Genomic DNA, 26455 nt, shown 5'->3' with positions numbered 1-26455 from the left:
TGGTGGTGGGGGAGGGAGAACACCTAGAGATCTATTTCTGTGGTTCCTAAAGACTGGTCTTGGACAAAGGGACTTTTCCAGCAGGCCCTGGTGTGACACATGTGCAGCATCCCTGTGTGGAGCAGATTCACCCACTTCTGGACTGAGGATCTAGACTATTAGAGGCCCTTTCTCAATTTCCCTGTGTATCACCTAAGGAAATCAAGTTCCTTTTAGAAGTTACACTAACACCTTGATGTATCCAAAACTTAATTCATAATTATGTCCCTGTAGATGAGTTTTTCTGGATTTCCTCATTATTAAGAAAAATCATTCTTTAGTGGGTTCACCTGCCATTCTGTCTCCAAATCAGTGAAAATGGAGTTCTTCTCTCAGGATAGTCTCTCATGGGTTAATACATAGAAGCAGCTGTGAATATACTCACCAAAAATGATTAAGGCAAAAACGAAAGCCCCATCATTTCCATGATTGTGAGACTGGGGGATGTTTGAAATACTCTGAACCTATTAATTCTTCATAAAAAAAATTTGTAGCAGCCAATTTGACTGTGGTATACAGAAGATCTGTGTTACTAAGCTACATGGGAGAAATGGGGGAAAGGAGAGAATGCCGTGGCCCACTGGGTTCAAGTACTTCACTAAGGCTAACACTGGGAGGCAGCCTGGTCAGGCAGGTAACCAGGATCACCAGGATTGTTAAATGTTAATCATCAGAGAAGGTGGACATGAAATAAATTAAAACTAAGCTATTCCCCTGTTAAATGGAAACATAAATCAGAAGTAATTTCCTCTAACATTATGAGACAGAGTTTGTTACTACCAGAATGATTTTATCCATAGCAACAGAAGTGGTCAATTGATAAATGTTTCCTTTTGAATTATTATGTCTTCTGGTAATTGAATAGTCATGGAAACTAGCAATATAAATGAAGAATGAATTAAGACACATTAGAGACAGAGGAAAGATTTTGATTATTTTATTTTTTAATCTTCAAAATTTTCTGCCATAAGACAGGAATGCATGATAGAAATGGCTCAACATCTTCACATGAAACACTTGGATTCATTTTCATTCACAAAAGTTTTTTCTAAAAACATCTACAATTTTATAATCCCACCCACTTCCAACCATTATCACAGATTTAACTGACCATTAAACAGTAGTTGCCAGCATTAGATAGCTGGAATGCTTTCTGCATATTAGTAGTGTCTTTTGAACTACCACCCGAAAGTATTTGGATTATAACTCTCACTGTACATGGCAACCCAAAGGTGTCCAATGTCCTCAAATAAACTTCTTGTTTATCACTGAGAGCTGTATCCCCCACATACTTAAAGGTATGCGCTTTCTGTTCCAAGAATTGCTTGTTCATCTCATAGTATTTTTCTTGCAGAGAATTGCATGTACTGATCTGGTGATTTAATCAGCACTGCTAATAGGTATGTGTGTATATGCCTGATACTTACTGGTGCTCTCTTGATAACTTTGTACAGAACATACTGGAAAAAGTTGGGTCACTTGGAATCTCTTTTTTTGAAAAGAACTACTTTGAGGTTTTTTTTTGAACAGTTGTAAACAAAAGGAAGAGATATACACAGACATGTATCTATACACAGAAACCTACTATGAGTATTTTCAATGTGGTGCATATCTTGTCTAGAGATATACATAAACACAGATTAAATGTCTCCACTCGTCCCTTCACACACACCCACACCCTTCCATACAGAGAGTGTGAATATAAATGTTGTTAAGTGTCCTTGGGAGTTCACTGGAGTTTTCATATTACCAAATGACAATGAAATACCTGATCTGTATTACTCCTGAGAAGGTATTAGAAGGGAATGACAGTTCTGATGCACTTTGGAATGGCACAATCACGTAAACGCTTGCATACTTAAGACTTATGAATTCATCCAAAGTTTCTAAACATGATCTGACCAAAAAAATAAAAAGTATCAAAACATGCAGCAAGGTAAAAAATAAAAAGTATTTTATAATCAAAGTATAAACAAATATATAGGAAATGCATATTTGTCAGTGATGATTTTAAAGTAGGAAACATGTATTTAAGAAAAATAGTTGGCCAACAAAACTTCAAAAAAAAAAAAAAAAACCCTTTCCAATGCATAATAATACATGGCATTGCCCCCAAAAGCAGGATAGCCACATTAGACTTGCAAGGCCTACAGAAAGAAGCTCTACCAGAAAAAAATTACTATACAGCAAGTCTGTTAAGTACGCAATTTATAAAAAATTACTGTGACTTTCATTCACATTTCTGTAAAAAAAGTATTTGTAGTTTGCTGAATTATCTTATCCCTCAGTATAATTTGTATAAAAATTACAACTAAACGAATGAATTTTCAAGCACCAATTAAATCATTTAAACTTACTATATTTATATTTCTCCTGTTATTAAGGGAACAAATTATGATGAAGGCTAAGCTAAAATTAGCCAGCTAATTGTTACAGTTTAGTTTTAAAGGCATGTGGTTTTTTTCTTCCATTCATTTGCCAAACATTTAAGAATGTTTAGGCTGGTAAAGGACTCCTTAGAGGAATCTATCATTTCTGAGTATTAATCATTTAATATACATTAAAAGCTCTTTAACAAACCAATGCTTCCTTGGTTGTAGGATAAACTAGATTTGCACACAAGAAATTAAGGGACTATTCGTTGTTATGACTTAGAAAAGGTAGCACCTATATAGTAGACTAACGAGCACATCTGGACATCTAGTAGTGTAAGAGAACAGCATTATTATTCAAGAAGGCAATACCATTGCACTTGGCAATACTGACATTTTTCTTAATTAAAAAATTTCTATTAGATATTTGGAGTGGGAGGATATCTCAATAAGAGCACACTTTTTTTTTTTCTGGTTTCTTTTTCTGCCTCAGGAAATAAAAGTAGCACAGTCTGAGCCCGCAGATGAGTAACTGTTTGTGATGCTTCTGGTTGCTCCTGAAGAAAACACGTTCAGATAACAAGGGGGTTTATTTTCAAAATCAATACAACTGCTGTTTTGTTTCCAGTATTTACATCACATCACTTACATACACAGTAATTTCTGAGACATAATGTTTCAGTCTTCCACTATTTAGTTTGGTTAATTTTCAATGCACACCAAACTGAACCTTTAGGTTGGCTGCATTTGAGAGAATGTAGATAAGAGTACTGAAGAAAACAGATCACATGGAAACTAAAATCTCAATCAATAGTGATTCTCCATCACTGCCCATCCTGTTATCTGAACTTTATCACAGAATCACATGCAGTTGAAGTAGAAACGTCACCCTGAGGCCAAGGTGTTAGGACAAGGATGAAGGGGCTTGCTGGTTCTTGGGAAGGGCAGCTTCATTTTGCTCCTCACTCATCTCCTCGGATGGCTCTTCATAAATAGGTTCACCAAGATCTTCGCTGCCCCCTTCACTCTGCTCCTCACTGTGGTCTTCACTTGGCTCCACGGTCTGTTCCAGGCTATTCTCCAGAAGTGTGGGAGAATTGCTTATTCTACTTTCTTCTTCAGCTGTCTCATTTAAGGGCTGGGAAGGAGGTGGTGTGGGAGTATTAGATGGGATGACACTTTCAATGGAAGAGGCGGGGGCTTTGGCTAGAGCGGTATCTGCTACAATCTCATTCTGAGGCAAAGATAACTTTTCCACAAGTTTCCACTGAATGATGCTCATGTCTTTTCCACCAGTTGAAATCAGGTGACTGTCATTATGAGTAAAACTAACATTGGTGACATGGCTGCTGTGGGCACTGTACTTGTGACTGGGTGCCTACAAGAAACAAATCAGACAGAAAGGGAAAATTAAGTTCAAATTCTTTATATGCCTGGCCTGTTTACAGAAATGGAGGTGACTAGACTTAAGGGAGATAACTCAGCTTGTGAAACAGGTCATTCAAAGCTGTAAGTCATCAAATCTGAGGAATATCTCTTTTCATAGGAGAAACAAGACAGAATAGTTGGACACTTGTACTTTGGCACTGTATGTTTAAAAAAATAACTAGAAGTCCTATCCTGGATGCTGGTCGGTATGCTTGTAAGAGCTTATCAACTATTATTTTGACATAGCTAGGGCAGAATCTACTCAGTTGACAGGATAATAGATTTAGTCCCATTAATTTATAATGTTGCTTGTGTATCTATAATATATTTAGGAGAAAATTTAAAATTGCCAAAATATCAGAAGATACTGGCAATAAACAAAAAGGATACCACATCCTCGGTTGCCACCTCTGCAGCTCTCACCTTAGCGAGGAAGGCAGCCTGTGTGGATGCTTGCAGATGGCCTTTGCCCTCCCTCTGGGCATCGGAGTAGCAAGGAGAGTAATTACTAACCCTGCAAGTATTTTGTTGCCAATGACAAAATCATCCCCAAACTAAAGGCCCAAGAACATTAGTTTCCATTAAAATGAGTTCACCTTTGCTTTGGAGCAGGGATACTGAAACAGGTGGACTTTACAAAAGTCGTCCGCCACAGCTATCACCTTTCTGTTGTGGGATCGCACCAGTGCATTTATATCTGTCCCATCGGATCCTTCTGGCCAGACACCTTTGATATGGAAACACAGGGATATAGAAAAATTAGCCTAAAAATATTACTGATGCTACATATGTGTCTTTTACTTTGGAATCTGATTAACTTTTTTTTTGGAATTTTTGTCCAGGGCTGGGTTTGAACCTGCCACCTCTGGCATATGGGGCTGGTGCCCTACTCCCTTGAGCCACAGGGCGTCGCCCTAGAATGTGATTAACTTTTACCTGTGTTCAAACTCTTAGCTGCTTACATTTCCCTTAGAAGTCCCCCGTCCCTCCTTCCCTTCCTCTGTTGCCAGGGCAAGAGTGCCCTAGAGTCATAGCTCATAGCAACCTCAAACTCCTGGGGCTCAAGTGATCCTCTTGCTTCAGCCTCCTATGTAGCTGAGAGTATAGGTGCCTGCCACAATGCCTGGGTAATTTTTCTATTTTTTTTTTTTTTTTTAGTAGAGATGTGGTCTTGCTCTCGGTTAGGGTAGTCTCGAACTCCTGAGGTCAAGGGTTCCACCCACCTTGGCCTCCCAGAGTACTAGTCCTTTACAGAGTTCTTAGCAGCTAACCACTGTTCTTCACTGAGATGACGAAGTTTTACTCAAAATCTAACTTAACAGTAAAGTTAAACCAAAATAGTCTCAAGATGGAAAACTTAAAGATGCAATAGTATTCAACAGTAACCAGCAGGTGGTGCTAATAATTTATTTTAGTTTCAGTATAACTCATCCTCAGCTATATGTTCTTCCTAAAAAAAAGTCTAGTTGAAGGGGTGAGTGCATAACAAGGTTCAAAAACAAGCCGCAGCACTAAACTGTCAAGTGGACTCGCTAGGTTTCCTTTTAGGCTGGCACCTCCAAGAAGATTTCAAAGAGTTTATTATGGAAATACACAGGCCATCTCTAGTCAAGCTGTTATTCCATAGAATAAATATTATTTATGTCCCATTTTGAGACACTAATCATTATGTTCAAAATAATTTTTCTCTATGAGGCTAGATTAAAACTATAGAACATTTAAGGGTTGGAGATGTTGGTTTCCTGTGGTTATATGCAGAGAAATATTTTTGGTAAATTTGCTAAAAACATGTCTAAACGTTAAAACTGATCTCTCTCAATAAGTAAATAAATACTATCTCATTAAAATAACCAGGGACATTACTAGCTGTGAGCCACTGCATTTTCACCCAGAATAATGTAGCTGGTTTATGGATAAGTCAGGATTGTTTTTAATTTCTTCTTAGCCTTTTAAGATTCTTTGCCTTAATAGCACTTGTGTGGGGGTTTCCAGAGACAGGGCCTCACTTTGTCACCTAGGCTGGAGTGCAGTCACATGATCATAGCTCACTGCAGCCTTGAACTCCTGGGCCCAAGCAATCCTCCTACCTCAGTTCCTTGAGTAGCCAGGACCCACAGGTGGATGCCACTGTGCCCAGTTAGTTAAAAAAAATTTTTTTTTATAGAGATAAAAAAAAATTAAAGAAAAAATTAAAGAAAAAAATTATTTTTATAGAGGGGGTCTTACTGTGTTGTCCAGGCTGGTCTCCATCTCCTGGGCCCAAGGATCTTTCCCCAAAGTGCCAGCCATGATTACAGGTGTGAGCACCTGGCTCCAGGTGCAATGTCTTTGCAAACAAGGCTATATTATTTTAGTTGTCCATCCCATTTATCCTCTAACCCTTTTAGAAGGATACCTAAAGACTGGGAAGGGCTTAGGAAGTTGTCACAATTTCTAGAAAAGCTCAAACATCAGACTAGGAATAACCTCCAAATTTTATCTTTAAATGATGTCTACTAAAAATGCCTTTATATTGTGACAAATAGTGCTGGGACAACTGGACATCCCCATGAAGAAGAATAAGAACAACCCATACTGGCAAAGATAGGGAGAAACTGGAACCCTCATACCCTGCTGGTGGGAATGTAAATGGTGTAACTACTTTGGAAAATAGTCTGGCAGTTCCTAAAAGATTAATCATATAGTTACTGTTTGATGCAGCAATTCCACTCCTGGGTATATACCCAAGAGAAATGAAAACATGTCTATGTAAAGATTTACACATGACTGTTCACAGTAGTGTTATTCATTCATAATAGCTGGGAAGTGGAAACAACTAGTGTCCATCAGGTGAATGGATTTAACAAAATGCATACACACGTATATCCATACAATGGGCTATTACTCTGCCACAAAAAGAATGAAGTACTGATGTATGTTACAATATGGAATAACCTTGAAAGTGTTATGCTAAATAAAAAAAGTAGTCTCAATGGATCACATATTGTAAGATTCCATTTATATGAACTATCCAAAATGGGGAAATCAATAAAGTAGATTAGTAGTTGCTGGGTGGGTAGAGGATAGGAAAGATGGGGAGTGACTATTATTGGGTACAAGGTTTCTTTTTGGGGTGATGAAAATGTTCTAAAATTAGATATTGGTGAAGGATGCACAACTCTGTGAATATATATAAGTCACTGAATCATACATTTTAAATAGGTGAATTGTTTGGTACATAAATATCTCAACAGTGCTATTAAAAATGCCTTTATAAATTTAAAAACTTCAAATTTTAGCTGGAAAAAAATGGGAAGATAGTATGTACTACTATGTAAATTCCTTTTAATGGTCTTTCTTTCTTTTTTTTCTTTTTTGAGACAGAGTCTCACTATGTCATCCTCAGTAGAGTGCCATGGCATCACAGCTCACAGCAACCTCAAACTCTTGGGCTGAAGCAACTCTCTTGCCTCAGCATCTCAAGTAGCTGGGACTACAGGTGCCCACCACATCACCCGGCTACTTTTTGGTTATAGTTGTTGTTTGGCGGGCCTGGGCTGGGTTTGAACCCTGGTGTATGTGGCTGGCACTCTAGCTGCTGAGCTACAGGCACCAAGCCTTAATGGTCTTTCATATGTATTAGGGACCAAAAGTGTTAGATTCTGCAGAGAATAAATCCCACACTGGGTTCAGTCCTAGCACATTTAATTTCTCTGAAACTGGCATTAATAATGATAGAACTAACGAACATGCATACACTATTTTTCACTTATAAATTTAAGCAAGTAAATGTTACATATGAACTCCCCACAAACTGCCGCTTCATATCGGGTGTCATGTTCTTACCAAAGACTTGGAAGCCTAGCACACAGGTATATGTCGTCCAATCAATGTCCTTACAATCCGAACGATTCCTGATTAGTTTGCAGCCATTTGGAATGTCCCCTTTAAATTTAGAAACAGGAAGGATAATCATAGTGCTTGTGTACAAATGTATCTGAAAGTGCATCTCGATTCAAACTAGCCACGTTTACTTGTATTTACAATCCATACACTGAAAAACATTAAGACACATTTAAAAAGGAAAAGAAAGTGTTTACTTTAACAGGGTTTACAGAACTACAAACTGTTCCCCATGAAGTTTTTTTTCCTCTGAAAAGCATAAATGCTTATCCATTATGCTCCTCCCTGCTTCCAGGAAAAGTTGTTAAATGAAAAACCATTCAGAGCAGCATCAATCTCACTGAGGAACTTCTTATTGCTACATGTGCTTCAGTTCTATGCCATTAAATTAATTCATTACTTTCTTGGAGAAGTGAACCACATTTGAGATTCTCATTACTTAGTTCAGAGTAATATATGCCTTGTCAGGTTAGAGAGGCTGGCATGCATTTTCTGCACAAATCAAATTCCATGCAGCATATTCATTAGCACCCCTGACAGACACATACATCTGAGCTTGCAAATGATCATTCATACTTACAGTATAATATCTCATAGTCTCCAGAGTTAGACATTATATACTTGTTGTCTGGGGACCAATCAAGGTGTGTAATATAGCTGGAATGTCCCTAGGGAATAACAAATAAACTTTTAAAAAGCAGTTAGAGGTTTAAATAATAAATACTTTAATAGCCAATAATGTTTTCTGAATACCCATCTGTCAGAATTCTTAAAGGATAGGAAGCAGTATCACAGCTTCTAGAATTGAATAGTACACCTGTAGTTCGTTCTTTCTTTTTTTGCAGTTTTTGGCCGGGGCTGGGTTTGAACCTGCCACCTCTGGCATATGGGGCCGGGGCCTTACTCCTTTGAGCCACCAGAGTCGCCCTGTAGTTCTTTTTTTACTCTACCTTGATGGCAGCCAAAGATGCAGGTATGTGAAGATGCCTTGTCAGGTTAGACTACAGTGGTTCTCAATCTTCCTAATGCCTCAACCTTTAAATACAGTTCCTCATGTGGTGGTGACCCCCAACCATAAAATTATTTTTGTTACTAATTCATAACTATAATTTTGCTACTGTTATGAATTGTAATGTAAATATATGATATGCAGGATGTGTTTTCATTATTATGAAGGGGTCATGACTCGCAGGCTGAGAACTGCTGGGTTAGAGAATTTGGAACTAAAGGGATCTCACCACAATGGAAACATTAAGCACTTGGAACTTGGGAGAATACTGTTGGCCTCTTTACATACATACCAAAAACTAGTACCTACTACCTGTCTAGACATTTCTTTCTTTTTTTTTTTTGAGACAGAGTCTCACTATGCCACCCTTGGTAGAGTGCTATGGCATCAGAGCTCACAGCAACCTCCAACTCTTGGGCTTAAGCGATTCTCTTGCCTCAGCCTCCCAAGTACCTGGGGACTACAGGCGCCTGCCACAGCACCCTGCTATCTTCTGGTTGTAGCTGTCATTGTTCTCTGTCAGGCCTAAGCTGGGTTCGAACCCACCAGCTCAGGTGTATGTGGTTGGCATGCTAGCCGCTGAGCTATAGGGCGCCGAGCCCTGCCTAGGTATTTCTAACAAGACAGCGCCTTAAACTTGTATCTTAAAGGCCACTGCAAAACACATCACACCTTCAGGACTTATTTCAAGTCACTCATGTTCCTATTAGAGTGACTTCATTCTTGAAAATTAAGTATTGTTACAAGCTATGCACAAGGAATGCAGTTTTCCTGGGCTGTTTCTTGACTGTCCATAGTACACCTTAGAGGCTGAGGAATATGGCACCCATATAGTTATATGAAAATTGGGAAAAGTCATCCAACATTGTACTCCTTCAGAACAGCTGGACCCAACAGAATTCATCTGACTCCTTAAAACATTTCTTGGGCAGTGCCTGTGGTTCAAAGGAGTAGGGCGCTGACCCCATATACCGGAGGTCGTGGGTTCAAACCCTGCCCTGGCCAAACAAAAACAAAAACATTTCTTAAGCAGGAAAACAGTGATCTTTTTCTGCTTTGGATTTATTAACACTGTGGGAATTGAAACAAAAATACCCTGCTAAATGCTGAATTTTTTTGGCTTCACATAAAAGCATTTGATGACTTGCAATAAACTATTTCATATAAATTGCAGTGTTCTTATGGTTTACCAAAGTCAACAGAGATGTGAATTCACTTTTATCTCCTATAGTCACTGGTGAAACATGTTTAATTCCTAGTGTACTTTCTGAATTACTAGTTTTCTGCTTATATGATTTTATGTTTCAAGTTAATAAATTCAATGTACCTTAGATACTATTTTTAAATAATTTACTCAAGGCATTCTATATATTCTAGGACCCTTCTGAGGTCGAATAGTGTGTCCCCAAACCTTTCTGGAGCTATAATCGCCACCACAGTGCTGCATAGTAGCATTTGACACCTGTGAAGCTTTCTGAAACTACCAGAGATCCGATAGTATTTTGGAAAACACCTTGGGAATCACTTGGTAGGCACCTAAGGAACCTACCAACTTTTTTTTTTTTTTTTAATTTGAGACAGAGCCTCAAGCTGTCCCCCTGGGTAGAGTGCTGTGACATCACAGCTCACAGCAACCTCTAACTCCTGGGCTCAAGCGAGTCTCCTGCCTCCGCCTCCCAAGTAGCTGGGACCACAGGCGCCCGCCACAACACCCGGCTATTTTTTGGTTGCAGCCATCATTGTTGTTTGGCGGGCCCGGGCTGGATTTGAACCCTGCACCTTAGGTGTATGTGGCTGGTGCCTTTGCCACTTGAGCCACAGGCGCTGAGCCAGGAACCTACCAACTTAAAAAGAAAATCAATTATCAGAGCCAGAAAGATGCATGGGGTTATAGGCTATTTTAGTTTGGCAAGGAGATGGAGTCCACACAGCCCTTTTCATAGTACACATGGACCTGAAGCCTGGCTCTGATGTCTGGGGAAGCCATGCTTCTAAAATTAAAGAAAAACAAAACCAAAAACAACTATTGCTACATGAACGAAGGATTAAACAAATTAATCACAGTGAAGTACAGTCCTTTGAGAAGTATTCATCCAAATACAGAAGTACTTAAAAGTATTATCTGCCTCTTTGTGCAAAGCCTTTATAATAGCATTATCCAGAGGAGTATCAAAAGCATTATATGTATACATAATATTCATGTAAGTCACATCTATGCTGGATACAGAATGTGTTCAGAAAGTAAATCAATAGTATCCTCAAAAAGGACTCTTGAGTAGGAAAGTCCCCAAATTTAGAAAAGACCTTGCAGAAGTTATGAAATCATATTGGAAAACAGTATCTTCTCTCTAATATCAATGCCAACAAAACATTTAATGCAACTGTTGGGGGTCTATAATTTTACCTCCCAAGATACCACCTCAGAATGTCCTTGCCCCACCCAACTCACAGACCCACTGAGAGTATCTGCACAGCTTGGGGAAAAATAGACTCAGACTTCACCCATGGGCACAAACATAGTTGGAGCAAATTCTAGTGTAATTTTCCTTGAAAAGAAACAGGAAAGTTTTCTAAGTGGCCCTTTTATTATTGCCATTAAGTAGCTAAATGGTGTAACCACAAAAATCATCACAAGCGAAGGAGTGAAGAATCCTACTTTGGGGCTTGGCACCTGTGGCTCAAGCGGCTAAGGCGCCAGCCCACATACCCCTAAGGTGGTGGGTTCGAATCCAGCCCGGGCCCGCCAAACAACAATGACGGCTGCAACCAAAAAATAGCCAGGCGTTGTGGTGGGCGCCTGTGGTCCCAGCTACTTGGGAGGCTGAGGCAGGAGACTCACTGGAGCCCAGGAGTTGGAGGTTGCTGTGAGCTGTGATGTCATAGTACTCTACCCAGGGGGACAGCTTGAGGCTCTGTCTCAAAAAAAAAAAAAAAAAAAGAATCCTACTTTGGAGAAAGAATCTGAGTTAAATCTTTGCTAACTGCATGGAGGATCATCAACTATATTAGAGGTTTGCAACTGATGTAAAAATCACCTGAGGAGTTAAAAACAATAACAAGGCCTAGATTTACGGATCTAACTTTTGTCTTAGGTATCCAAGCAACCCCTTACCATTGGGAGCTGTAATGAACAATGAAACTTTCTGCATTGCAGTAGCAACTAGTCTCCTGTGGTTTCTAAATACCTGAAATATGGCCAGTGCTTCCAGGGAACTAATGTTATAAATAGAAAGTTGTGGCTAGTACCTGACACACAGATAGTGCAGGTAGAAGAGAAAGCATTCCTTCTCTATTGATTTCATTCTCTCTCCTTTTATTATTTAGTAAATTTCCAGAAAAGCACAGATCTGTATCTGGAGTCTCTTTGCTGTTCCATTTGTCTTATCTGCCTATTCCCAGCAACTGTGATAGTTCTGAGGTATGTGAAAATTTTCAGATGACTTTAGAGCTATTTATCAAGCCCTTAAATACCATATTGAAAATTTAAATAAGATTACATTACATTCAAGAATAGTTTATAGAGAACAGATAAAATTTTCTATAATCCTAAAGTATTCTGGGAGGTTGAAGCAGGGGGACTGGTTTAGTTCAGGAGTTCAAGATCAGCCTGAAGTCACATCTACTCAAGAGGCTAAGGCAGAAGGATCACTTGAGCATGGGAGTTTAATTTGAGATTATAGGAAACTATGATGATGCCACTGCACTCTCGCTAGCTGGGCCATCAAAGCAAGACCCTGTCTAAAGAATGAAACAAAAAAATACAGAAAGAAAAACCCACAAAACCACAAACCTTAGAAAAAGGAAGTAACAGGGTATATGAAAAAAGATAAAGCTGAAGTGCCCTGGGTAGGCTCTGCTAGCATATGCTGAGGTTTTCTAGCATTCTACAGTCTGATCAAAGACACATCAAAGTTTTAACTCAGGCTTTGTCACCTCTGGAGATGTGTTTTGTTCATACATTTATACTGTGAGGTAATTTATATTGAGACTGGCTTGATGGGAGGAGCTGGAACACACAACAAAGGACTGTGACAAACAGGCTGGTGGCATACAGCTGCTTCACTTTTATCTTTTTTTTTCTCCCAGACACAGTCTCCCTCTGTTGCTCAGACTCGAGTGCTGTGGTTTCAGCCTAGCTCGCAGCAACCTCAAACTCCTGGGTTCAAGGGACCCTCTTCCCTCAGCCTCTAATTAGTTGGGACTAGTGTCAGCTGTGGAGCCCAGCTAATTTTTCTATTTTTAGTAGAAGTGGGGCCTCACTCTTGGCTCAGGCTGGTCTTGAATTCCTGAACTAAAGGGATCCTCCCGCCTCAGCCTCTCAGAGTGCTAGGATTATAGGTATGGCTACTGGGCCTGGCCCCTCACCTTTCTTATTTATCAAAAGAGGAAGGTGACTAGGTAATGCTCTCTTCTGCTCTTCACCTGGTAAAAGTTTTATGATTCTAAATATAAACATTATAGTCCTTTAAACAGCAGATTTAACATTTAAAAGAGTACTTAAAAAAGGGAATAGACAATAAATATCCAAATTATAGTTGATGCAAATTTTTTTTTTAACACTCAAGTTTTAAGCAGGTAAGGAGAACTTCAGAAAGATTAAGTATGAAAGCTACTTGGGGGTCAGAAATAAGTTTTAGTGGATTTAAGAGTAAAGTTCTGTGAGCTAATGGAAACTCCAGTGGAACTTCTGGAAGTTAAACTTTAAAATTAACATAAAATAAATAGCAGAAAGAAGCCAAGAAGAAAGAGTCAGAATAGCTCCAAAGTTGGCAAGGCTATAGAGTACAAGATGATTAAAGGCATGAACCTATCCAGAGAACATGCTATTCAGACCAGATGGTCTTCACCAAGACAAATGTCCAGGGTAGAAGGACCTGAACCACAACTGCTGTACCACAGATTAGGGACCAGATTTGCTCACTTTCTGATTATACTCTGGTTTCACCTGTGCTTTCCTTAAATGGAAGGAATGCGCTGGCTGGAGGATGCTCATGTCCTGTCGCCTTGGCATTTATATATAATATCTTACTTTAAATGAGTAAAGTAGCATTCTGATTAAAGCTGGTTTCCTAAGGCTTGCTTCTAAAAGAGAAAATGGTGTTCAGAGGAAACTTAAGATTTAGTCCTCTTACCAGGTATAGTTCTTGTTTTAAATTGATGTTACATAAATCAGCTTTGGAGAACTTGGTTAAGTCCATCTCTCTAAAATGGATTTTGTCTTGTTTCTTAGCTTTTGAGGTTGAGGGCAAGGCCCTGGCTTATAATGATGTCATCATTCATTAGGGACTCATGCACCAGCCAGGTGCCCTCTACTAAGTGCTGCTTTACATCCTGGGGTTCTAGCCCTCTTTTATTGAAATTTCTGCATAAAGCGGTATTGTGAAGAGGGACTCCAAGTGCTTATCATTGGTTATAATTTATCAGAAGGACATTTCCAGTAGGCCCTGGTATGCTTCTGAAGTTACACTGGTCACTTAAATATTGATGAGTAACAGGAAAATTATTAGAAATAAAATAGGAAACAAGATTTGTACTTGGAATTCTGAGATGAGTTCTAGTTGCCACATTTTAAGAAAGACCTAATCTTCACAATAATGCTGAAAAATAGGAACTATTATAATCTCTTCTTTTAAGATAATAAAATTAAGACTCAGTGAAGTTAATTAACTTGTTTAAGTTCACAAATTAGTAAGCAGCAGAGCCAGCATTACCCCAGTTTTGCCTGTCCTATATTATAGCAGACAGTAGATAAAAAACAGTTAATAAGATGGATAGAACTAGCTGGCAGAAGCAGACAGCAAAAAGAAGTAACAGCTGGAAGCAAAGCACAAAACAAGGTAATTAGAGTAGCTGAGCCTTTCGTTACAGCCTCAAATAGCACTATAAACTTTAACAATTCCTAAGGGTATCTTGAAATAAAACTTTCAAACTTCATAAAGATAAAACCTGTCTAGGACAAGTCTCATGCAATTGATAAACTTGCCATTTCTCAACACTTCCAGGGTCATTCTGATTACCCAATGCTCTGTTTCTTTTCTGGATCATTTGTACTGTAATACCACAGCAAAATAATATACACAATGAAAAAAATCAAAGTATTACTGTACATTGGAAAGTCTGCTCTACTAAAAATTATGTTCAACTCCTGCATCTGCCACTGTGTCAAGATGCAGCAAGTATCAAGTCATTAATCTCTGAAAGTTTAGCTAAGTAAGTGCTACAGTGCTGCCTGTAATATTTTATGATTCCAAAAGATTAAATCAGATTTTAGATACTGTTTATTATGAGATGAACTTTAGAAAGTTGAGATTAAAAAATACTTAAGAAAAATTTGGAGACTGGTAAACTTCAGTAATCTGAAAATTCCTTTCAGTGGAACGTTTCATTTGATCACACTGTACTCTATTCCATATCCAAACATTAAATCAATAAATTTAAAGATATATTTAAATAAATATACTGGATAATGATTTATACTTGTTAAAGCAAACAGAGTCTTTTAAGATAAATTCTAAAACTCTGAGCTTGCTTGAATACCAGTTTACAAATGGGCTAGTTTTGACACATGGCACAAAATATGCAAAAGAGTAAATAGTCTCTCTTCCTCAAATAGTAAATGGTCTGATTTTTGCGCATATAAGGTAAAGCAGAATAAATTTCAGACCCACACTGAGGTTTATTTTGCTTGTTGTAAGATGTACATGCTTCTAAAAACTAATTTATTTATCCCCCTAAAATGAACTGTTTAGTGATAAAGATGATTAAAGGGTCTATGCCACTAACTCATCACATGATTTGCTAATCCTGATTTCCTAACATAATATCAAGTGACCTTGTTTTCTATAAAAGTAATAGTTGACATTTATTGAGTACTTGCTATGTGCCAACCACTATCCCAAGTACTTTATGACATTGTTTCAATTCTAATATAAACATTAACTTGTTTTAATCCTATGAAGTGGAAACTAATTTTACAAGTATCCTCGTTTTATAGATGAGAAAACTGAAGTAAAAGATTTAAATAACTTCCTTAAGGTCCCATTTGCTTGTCAATGGTGAAGTAAGGATTCAAATCCAGGTAATGTGGCCCAGAGTCTGTGCTTTTAACTGCTATGCTATACTGCCTGCCCTTCTTGCTCTGCCTGAAGACAAAGAAATCTATCATATCATATTCCTGGTGCCTAGACCATTTCTTTTCTTTCTTTCTTTTTTTTTTTTATTTGAGACAGAGTCTCACTATATTGCCCTTGGTAGAGTGCTGTTGCATCACAGCTCACAGCAACCTCAAACTCTTGGGCTGAAGTCTGTGGTTCTCAACCTTCCTAATGCTGTGATCTTTTAATACAGTTGTTGTGGTGACCTCCAACCATTATGGGGGAACATGAGGAACTGTATTAAAGGGTCACAGCATTAGGAAGGTTGAGAACCACTGGCTTAAGTGATTCTCTTGCCTCAGCCTATTAAGTAGCTAGGACTACAGGTGCCTGTAACAATGCCCAGCTCGTTTTTGTTCCAGTTGTTTCAGCTGGCCCAGGCTGGTTTTGAACCCACCAGCCTTGGTGTATATGGCTGGCATTGTAACCACTGTGCTATGGGTGCCAAGCCTAGACCATTTCTTATTAATGTAGTACCTGCCAATCAGTAAGCACTCAGTATATCTACCGATTTCAATCCAGTCTTCAGCCTATACTATATAACCTAATCAAGGCAAACCTAGGCAAATTGTAGGAAACATCCTTCTGTTAACACTTTTGTTTTTATTTATTTTGAGACAGAGTTTCACTTTGTTGCCCTCAATAGAGTGCTGTGGCATCATAGTTTACAGCAACTTCAAACTCTTGGGCTCCAGTGATCCTTTTGCCTAAGCTTCCCGAGTAGCTGGGACTATAGGTACCCATCATAATGCCTGGCTAGTTTTAGAGATGGGGTCTTGCTCAGGTCTCCAACTCCTGAGCTTGGGCAATCCACCCATCTTGGATTATAGGTATGACTCTCTTGTCTGGCCCTCTGTTAAGGCTTTTAAATGCCAACAAATCTCTATATAAATTATTTTATTTGTCATGGCAGAGAGGTAACATAGATATTGGGCGTAGGTAGGGGCATGGGACATTGAGATTAAAAGCAAGATGTCTTTTTATTTCTGATACTACTCCATTATCAAAAAGTGTTATTCAAAGAGTTTCCTATGGAAATAGCTTTAAGAAACCATCTTAAAATTAAGAGTGTGACAAATTACTCAATTCCCATAAGACGACATCTTTCTATTGTACAAGGGAAACTATAATGTGGTCATGTAGTATCAGTTTCCAAAGACAGAGAGAGATTAAAGCAGCTAACAAGAGAAACAGATACATCAAGGTAAACATTTAATTCTCTTTTTAACAGAAATTATTCAATAATTTTATAACTTATTTTACTTCACTACTTACAGTGCACTTTCCATATCTGCTATATTTTCTTCCATTTTCTGAGACTACATAGAGGTAAATAAAGTTGTCATGAGATCCTACAGCCAGGAAGGTACCATCTAGAATGAAAGAGGACACACTATTGGCAAGAGAAATATACTGATACATTTATGAGTGATATTTTGCAAATGATGTTAAATCTCATCAGTGTTACTCTTATTTGGTGGTTGAGGATTGAATCCCATTACTAAACACACTTGAAAAATAAATGGCCATCTAGTCTAATACATAATCCCTTCCTGGAGGTGCTCACAGGCCTTCCACTCTAACCTTATCTCCTTCTGGTTGGCTAAAAACTGGCCCCAGAGAGGTTATCCTGCCTTCAAGAGTAGAAGTACAGTGTTCACATGGCAAGCTGAGTGTATGAGTGTAGCATATGTCAGGCCTCCAATCACAGGGGAGGTGCTCTTGGGAAGGGACCATGTTCCCTTCTTTTATGGTCTCCTCCATTGGGCTAAGCACGGAACAAACAGTAAATAAAGTCCACTTGATCTTTAGATTTAACGGCTATATTGCAACTACAGCACAAAAAATCAAACAAACAAAAACTCCATACAGAACAAAAAACCTAGAACTTCAAAACGACTCCTTCTAGGTTTATAGCTTGAAATACATACTCTTCCTTCCTTGTTCAATTTAGAGAAGAGTATTCTGTGTGTCCTTTGAGAAGCAATCAAAAAGATCCTTTGGACCCCATGCTTTTTTTTTTTTTTTTTTTTTTTGAGACAGAGCCTCCAGCAATTGCCTTGGGTAGAATGACATGGCATCACAGCTCACAGCAATCTCCAACTTCTGGGCTCAAGTGATTCTCCTGCCTCAGCTTCCCAAGTAGCTGGGACCACAGGTGCCCACCACAAGGCCCAGCTATTTTTTGGTTGTAGTTGTCATCATTGTTTGGCGGGCCTGGGCTGGATTCAAACCCGCTAGCTCTGGTGTATGTGGCTGGTGCCTTAGCCACATGAGCTACAGGCACTAAGCCTGGGCCCTATGCTGATCCAACAGATTCTGGAATATATTTTCTTTTTTTTTTTTTTTTTGAGACAGAGCCTCAGGCTATCCCCCTGGGTAGAGTGCCATGGTATCACGCTCACAGCAACCTCCAACTCCTGGGCTCAAGCCAGTCTCCTGCCTCAGCCTCCCAAGTAGCTGGGACCACAGGCGCCCGCCACAACGCCCGGCCATTTTTTTGGTTGCAGCCATCATTGTTGTTTGGCGGGCCCGGGCTGGGGATTCGAATCCGCCACCTTAGGTGTATGTGGCTGGCACCTTAGCCGCTTGAGCCACAGGCGCCGAGCCTGGAATATATTTTCAAAGATAAGAAAATGTCAGACTAACTGTAGGGATGAACAGTGTGAATCAAAACCACATAAATAATGGGAAACGATATTTGAAATATTCAAATTTAATATTTTGAATAAATTATGAAGAATTATTCAAAACAGGCTAAATGAATTTATCAGATTCTTACAATAAATTGCTAAGTATTTTATATAATTAACAAACTAATCATTGTGTAACCAACAATGTAACTAGATTCTAAAGGAATCTAAAATTTCTGTATTTTGAATATGTCTATAGTTTCTTTTGGGAGGGAGAGGGAGAAAGAAAAGGCTGCTAACTAGATGTGGCATTTAATGCCTATTCAAAATTTTAAGTGTGTGTAGTTCCAAAAAAGGAGATTTGATTGTATTTTATTCTGTTTTCAATTATAAATGCAGGTGCAACAGTTCATTCTAAATTTATATTTGCTTGATGATTTAGAATGTTTAACTTTAGCAGATCTTTTGTAGTTTCTGGCAGTAGCATTTAATCTGATGTTGGAGGAAATATATTCAGTACTTAATAGTTCTAGAGAATAGAGAAAAAAGGAACCAGCTTTATCAGAAGTAAAAACATACAATTACAGTGAAGTACTGTGAATTGGGGGATGGGGGCAAATTTGCCTACCTATTGAGTAGCGCACTACGGAGAGCTGCTCATTCCCATCTGTGTGGATAGAAACTAGATCTCTGGTTTCTGCATCCAGAACAAACCACCTGTTAGAAATAAAAGAAAAACAACAAAAAAAGCAAAAACAAAATTTTCTTTAGTAATTAGCATTTACAGAAAGAAAGTGGTTGCTTTTCCCTATATTTTTTGCACTTTAAGAAATTTTAATAATAGCCCTTAAGTGTGACATGTTTTTCTCTTCTAATAAAGGATTAAATTACTTTGCAAAATGCTGCTAGATACAATATACATAAACTTAAATGGGCCTAGCCATAGTCTCATTTCTCTTTAGGTATTCACTGAATGCCAACTGTGTTTCTTTGCTAGGTGCTGTTTAACTGAAGTGACAGGATCGGTATTCTTGAAGATTATAAGGAAGGTGGGGAAAAGGAAATGAGGGAAGTAAAACAAAGAAGGATTAAACACGCCACCCTCAGTGATGGTGACTAAATACATTAGAGAAACAAACAGAAGGAAAATGACAGCAGGCATAGAAAAACATTTAGGGAAAATGTAGGATATGGGCTGAGCTGAACACTGAGGGCAAATACAAACAATTTGGGCAGCAGTAGTAGCAACTGTGCGGCTGGGGAGGCGAGAAGGACCAGGGACAGCATGAAGGTGGGAAGGAAAAGCAGTGAGCAGTGATGTGATTTCAAAGGGACCAGCAAGAGCACCCAATACCTTTAACACTTGCATACAGAAGCTCTAAAATTCTTTGAATAAGAGAGTTTTTCATTCACATTTATGGAAAAGTCAAAATGTAAATGCCTCTTGAGGTAAAACAATGACTTAAATCCAACAACTTCATAAATGACTATTATTCGACCTTTGTCTAAGGGCGCCTGAAGGAAAGGAAGAGTGCTTCAGAAGACAATGGTAAGAAGCAGGATACAAAGCAAAGGTGGAAACTATGGACCATGTAAAGCTGGATATGAGAAGAGGGCAGCTTACAGGCAGCATGCAGAGCTGGTTGGAAGAGTTAGAGTTGACCATTGTCTGGATCAGAGTAGGCATTATTTATTGAATGAATACATGTAAATGAACAAATAACCTAAAATAAGCCTTGAATAAGACAAACCCCAAGAGATTTAATGGTAGCATCGCGTGCTGGAAGAAAATGGCTAGGTGGAAAGAATAGGACTAGAAAAACAAAATCACTGTCTTAATCTCATATAACTGGATAAGACACAAGGAGCAGAAAGTTTTATTTTTATTCAGATAAAAAAATTCTACCATTAATAGAAGCCAATAAAAAGAACCATAATGGCACATTTTTAAATTTTTCATTATAAGTAATAACTGGAAAGGGACAATTTTCCCTGTATATGAAATGAAATATTTTGGGGAGAAAAAAGGGTACCTATCAATGAAATCGCTCTCTAATTAAATACATTCAGGAATGAATTCTAGTAACTTGTGAACAATGGGCTGAAACTTCTAGGCAGCTAACCTAAGTCATAAATTCTCTAATCTACTCAGCTAAGAGAAGTAGCTTCTATATGTGGATACTTGAGTTTAAAGGCTAATCAGCAGGAAAGTAGTCCTCGGAAGCCATATGCTATGTGTTTATTGGTCATTTCCATTTGAAAAGGTGCACATGAAAAATACTTTATTGCATTTGGACAGTATACAGAGATTATAGGTTTCTTTCTTTCTTTCTTTTTTGCAGTTTTTAGCTTGGGGCTGGGTTTGAATCTGCCACCTCTGGCATATGGGGCCAGCACCCTATTCCTCTGAGCCACAGGCACCACCCTATGGGTTTCTTTTGAGAATGTAGTTCATTAATCAATTTTTATGGCTACCTCCATGAAATTCCTCGGGCCAAAGAAATACCAAAGCTGATGTCAAGTGCCTTTCCAGAGTAAAGGAATAAAATGATAATTCCAGTTCAGACTGAAAGGACACACCTACAGGACACAGATACAGAGCTGCTCTATTAGCATCAGGTTTCAGTTTTTATGGAATTTGTGGAAATTTTATTGCATACTTTTATGTATTTAAAATTATTAATTTTTATTTTGGAGAAGCCCCAACTGATACTTCTTTAGGATCATTTCCCAGTCAGTTTAATCTTCGTTGGACACTCCCTTAGAATGTAATAAAACTTCAGAACGTCTGTTTTGATGTAATGTAGTCATTTACTGCGGAGAGATAGTAGCTATCCCCCGACAAAAATGAAACCCCCCAAATACCCCAAAGCAATCCCCCTACCTTGTCTACTTTCTAAATTACATCTCAGAGATTAATTTCTTCTACTTTTGCTAAATAATTTTTAGTAATAATTCAATAACTTATTAAAAGTATACAACTTCCACATAGACTGTTAGCAATAATTTTAGAGTTTCCACCCTTTTCACTGCATGGACTATATTTTACTCTCAGAAAAGACATTTGGGCTCAGGACTTTTGTGGGGTTTTTTTTTTTTTGGGAGACAGAGTCTCACTATGTCGCCCTTGGTAGAGTGTCATGATATCACAGCTCACAGCAACCTCAAACTCTTGGGTTTAAGTGATTTTCTTGCCTCGGCCTCCCGAGGAGCTGGGACTAGAGGCGCCCGCCACAATGCCTGGCTGTTTTTTTGTTGTAGTTGCCATTGTTGTTTGGCACACCTGGCCGGTTCAAACCTGCCAACCCCAGTGCATGTGGCTGGTGCCCCAGCCACTGAGCTACAGGCGCCGAGCCATTTTTTAATATTTTTAATTAAAATAGGGAATGCTTCATGAATCTTCATGTTATCCTAGGGGCCATGCTAATCTTCTCTGTGTGGTTTCAATTTTAGTATGTGTTGCTGAAGTAAGCACTGTATTCTTATTTTAGAGAATATATATTAGAACCAAATTTATGCTTAGGGCTAATTTGTAATCATTATGGGGGTTTGATTGGTCTACAGGACCTAATGGACCTGTCCAAACATAACTGCTAAATATCAGAAATGAGAAATCTTTTGTCATTTATTTAAACTAATCAGACTTGTGAAACAAGACCAAAAAGGTAGTATCATCATTATCTCAATGACCTTTTAAGAAGACATTTTATCAATTTAATTTTCCCCCCATTTTATCAATTTCCTTAATGGCTAAAAGTAAGATTTTAGAGGTGGAAATACCTTAAAGTTCCTAAATGAATAAATATCTATTCATGATATTAAATTACAAAAATATATATCATTATAATACAAATTGTGTCCTCTCGGGAGTAGGTTTGTAACTTTTATCCTGTCTAGGATCTCCTTATAAAAATAGGAATGTGGCTTTTATGATTAGAAAAACAAAGTTTAAAAAAAAGGGAGGACACTTTGGGGGGCCAAGGTGGGAGGATCACTTGAGGCCAGGACTTTGAAACCAGCTTTATCAATGAAATAGGACCCCATTTCTACAAAATATAGAGAAGAAAATTAGCTAGGCATGGTGGTACATGCCTGTAGTTTCCAGCTACTTAAGAGGCTGAGGAGGACCACTTGAGCCTAGGAGTCTGAAGTTTCAATAAGCCATGCTGATGCCACTGCATTCTAGCCTGGGCAACAGAGACCCTGTCTCTTAAAAAACAAAATGAGGACAAAAAAAGAAAAACCAAGTCCAATTCAAGCCTCTTATTTTAAAATAAGAACACCAAAATCCTGTGATGTCAAAACACCTAGCCATTCATCAACTAGTTAGTGGCCAGGACAAAGTTTCTGGGCTTTGTGCTTTTCATTGTATCATACTAGGGTGGGGTGTGATCTCAAGGAAAGTGCTCTATGTCTTTGAGATACACTAACATTTAGTAATCAACAAAGGAGACAGGAGTTTATAAAATCTAATGGGGGAGGACAAAGGTTTAAGTAGTTCAAAGTAACATGGGTTATAGCAAGGACAATGAAGTTTCAGACTAGGTGATAATCCCTTAGAGTATGTAGTGGTCTATGATTTTATCATCAAATTTGGCAGGGATAGGTGGGACATAAATAGCCAACAGGAGTAGATAAATTACAAAAAAGGCTGGGATGTACATAAAGGATAACCTGACCATTCTAGCTGGAGTGATGAGGAAAGATTTTTAATGGGCAAGGCTAACAAGTTTGGATTTACTGTTTAGGCTTTCAGAGTTTGAGGGTACAATGAACTATAACTGTGCCACTGCACTGCACTTCAACTTGGGTGACAGAGACCCCATCTCTTTTTATTTTAAGACAGAGTCTCACTGTGTTGCCCAGGCTAGAGTGCTGTGGCCTTAGCCTAGCTCATGGCAACCTCAAACTCCTGGGTTTAAGCAATTCTCCTCCCTCAGCCTCCCAAGTAGCTAGGACAATAGGCCTCCCACAATGCTTGCCTAATTTTTTCTATTTTTCATAGAGATGGGGTCTTGTCTTGTTGGGCTGATCTTGAATTCCAGAGTTGAAGGGATACTTCCCCTCAGCCTCCCAGAGTGCTAGGATTATAGGTATGAGCCACCTATCTCTCTCTCTCTCTCTTTTTTTTTTTTGGAGACACAGTCTCACTTTGTTGCCCTTAGTAGAGTGCTGTGGTGTCATAGTTCACAGCAACCTTCAACTCCTGGGCTTAAGTGATTCTATTGCCTCAGCTTTCCAAGTAGCTGGGACTATCGGTGCCCACCACAATGCCTAGCTACTTGTGGAGACAGGGTCTTGCTATGGCTTAGGACAGTCTCAAACCTGTGAGCTCAGACAACACACCTGCCTCGGCCTCCCAAGTGCTGAGATTATAGGTGTGAGCCACCAAGCCCAGCTTGAGACCCTATCTCTTTAAAAAAAAAAAAAAGCCTCAAGGGATGGTCTACTCCAGTCAGTATGTTCTGCAGAGTTTCCTACATTTTCTCAATCTGTTCCTTTTGCTTGATGGGAGCGCCTCAATTTTTCCTGCCTCTTCAGGGTCCAAGTCCTTCTTGAAGGACAGGCCCAATCCCACCTTTGCTGCCTTTTTTGATCATTCAGGCTCACTTCTGCTAATTTTCTGTTCATCTAACAGTATTAGTGCCTGTTTATTCTAATAATACTAAACTACTAATGAGATGTTCTTTATCTTTTTATGTAGCATTTAATTAGGTTATAACCTAATTAGATTACGGACTATTCTGAGTAAGGACTATGTCTCATATTTCTTTGTGCCACTCATGGCATCTTACTGTAAGGCTCTGCAAGTTGCAGGAGCTCAGTAAGTACTTGAAGAGTAACTGAGACGTGGAGTTACAATAAGGCAGAAGCCAGTGAGATGCTGACAGAGTTCAAAGACACTATGCACCCTCAGAAATGAGCTCAGGAGTACCCAAGGCCTATGTTAAATAACACCAAATTACACCAGGGAAAACTTATTCTCTTTTAATCAGAAGTTTTATCTTTTAGTTATATCAAAGAAGAAAGTCTCAGTTGATGTTGGTATGTTCTTGACATCTCCCTTTTGAACTGAAGAAGCATTTCTTAGGCTCAAATCCTTTTTTTTCTTTGAGACAGAGCCTCAAGCTGTCACCCTGGGTAGAATGCTGTAGCATCACAGCTCACAGCAACCTCCAACTCCTGGGCTCAAGCAATTCTCCTGCCTATGCCTCCCAAGTAGCTGGGACTACAGGCACCCGCCACAATGGCTGTTTTTTGGTTGCAGCCATCACTGTTATTTGGTGGGTCCCAGCTGGATTTGAACCCAACCAGTATGTGGCTGGCGCCTCAGCCACTTGAGCCACAGGCACCGAGCCTCAAATCCTTTATAGTCAATACTATCTGGCTAAAATTTGATAATAGTAATTAGCTCCATTGCTTGCTTACCCAAGGTTGTAGCCATCACCAAAACTGATGAGCTGAATTGGAACATTTAAGTCTCTTCACATTTAGAGTTCTGTGACTTCAAGTCAAAAACTAAATTAAATTAAATTCTTTACCCACCTACTCACCAGACTCACTTTTCTAGCTTGCTTCCTTGTGTCTATCATGTAGACCAGAAAGTTTCTGGGTCTTCTTTGAAGCCACCTCTCAGTCTTCCTACTCCCCTTTCCATCCTGATATAATATATGTAGTATGTCCTGTATATTGGCCCAATTCTGTGGATTTCTTTCTTTGAAACACTTTTCAGCCTTAAACTTTGTTTCCCTCCCTGGCCCCACCCAAACCTATTGATTTTTTTAATTCTAAGTTTCTAAACTCCATTTATCAGCCTATAAAATGACCATTGCAAAAATCTTTTCCTTAACTACTATGTACATACATGTTGGTTTGGAAATAGAATCGGTCCAGCCAAGACCAGAATAGATACTGTGTAAACTGCCTGGAGAATAGCTGATATAGACCTGACATCCTAATGAGAAAAATACATGTTGAATATTCCTACTCTGAAACTTCTAGAATGCCAACATTATGCGAAAAGGAAATGCTCATTGGAGGATTTTGGAAAAATCTTTGCTCAACTGGCAAGTATAATGCAAATATTCCAAAATTCAAAATCTGAAACACTTCTGGTCCCAAGACCAGAAAAGGAAACTCTAACCAGTATATCTGTAGTTTTCCTGAGGTCTGGAGATAATATAAAGACTAAACCTTTGAGAAACTGATTTCAAACAACAGAAAAGGCAAGGAGAAATAACTGGAGGCTTGGAAAAATCAAGCAGAATTTTTTTTTTTAACCAAGAAACCCAAATTTTTAAAAAATGGGATTTTTTTTTGAGACAGAGACTTACTATGTCACCCTTGGCAGAGTGCCATAGCATCACAGCTCACAGCGACCTCAAACTCTTGGGCTTAAGCAATTCTCTTGCTTCAGCTTCCCAAGTAGCTGGGACTATAGGCACCTGCCACAATGCCCGGCTATTTTTTGGTTGCAGTTGTCCTTGTTGTTTGGCAGGCTGGGGCTTAGCTCGAACCATGTGCCTTGGTGGATGTGGCCAGCACCCTACTCACTGAGCTATGGGCGCCGAGCCAAAAAAGGAGAAAATGTTTTATGTGAAAACCAAGTATGGGCTCAGTGCCCATAGCACAGTGTGTAAGTTATAGTGCCAGCCATATACACCAAAGCTGGTGGGTTCAAACCCAGCCCAGGCCAGCTAAACAACAATGACAACTGCAAAAAAAAAAATAGCTGAGCACTGTAGAGGGTGTCTATAAGTCCCAGCTACTTGGTTGGCTGGGATGCCATGGCACTCTACCAAAGGTGACATAGTGAGACTCTGTCTCAAAAAAAAAAAAAAGAAAAAGTATGGTATGCCTAAGTGCAATTTATTAATTAAATGGCTTATAGTGATTGGTTCAATTAATGTAAGACTTCTGATAAATAATGACCAACAA

At 38.8% G+C, this 26455-nt stretch overlaps 1 protein-coding gene and 1 pseudogene across 3 annotated transcripts in view; both read right to left on the bottom strand.

The window, feature by feature from the left end:
• Positions 1 to 951: 951 nt before the first annotated feature.
• The window catches only part of EML4 (echinoderm microtubule associated protein like 4), a 170595-nt gene continuing 145091 nt past the window's right edge, over positions 952 to 26455 (bottom strand). For 2 of the 3 annotated variants that reach the window (XM_023512055.1, XM_003787871.3), the window contains 6 exons: positions 19146 to 19234; positions 17160 to 17257; positions 8302 to 8389; positions 7665 to 7763; positions 4436 to 4566; positions 952 to 3789 (listed from right to left, as the gene is read on the bottom strand). In XM_023512055.1, coding sequence (XP_023367823.1) covers positions 3316 to 3789; positions 4436 to 4566; positions 7665 to 7763; positions 8302 to 8389; positions 17160 to 17257; positions 19146 to 19234 — 979 coding nt within the window. In that variant the 3' untranslated portion in view covers positions 952 to 3315. Of the gene's footprint in view, positions 3790 to 4435; positions 4567 to 7664; positions 7764 to 7802; positions 7873 to 8301; positions 8390 to 17159; positions 17258 to 19145; positions 19235 to 26455 lie in introns of those variants that run through there. The other variant, XM_023512056.1, reaches the window with a different exon arrangement.
• On the bottom strand, positions 21893 to 21992 carry LOC111724608 (annotated as a pseudogene).

Source organism: Otolemur garnettii, unplaced genomic scaffold (genome assembly GCF_000181295.1).
Source record: "Otolemur garnettii isolate 467f Iridium unplaced genomic scaffold, OtoGar3 scaffold00024, whole genome shotgun sequence".
Classification (NCBI taxonomy): Eukaryota; Metazoa; Chordata; class Mammalia; order Primates; family Galagidae; genus Otolemur; species Otolemur garnettii.
Note: the sequence above shows the minus strand (reverse complement) of the source record. Positions and strands in the feature narration are given on the sequence as shown.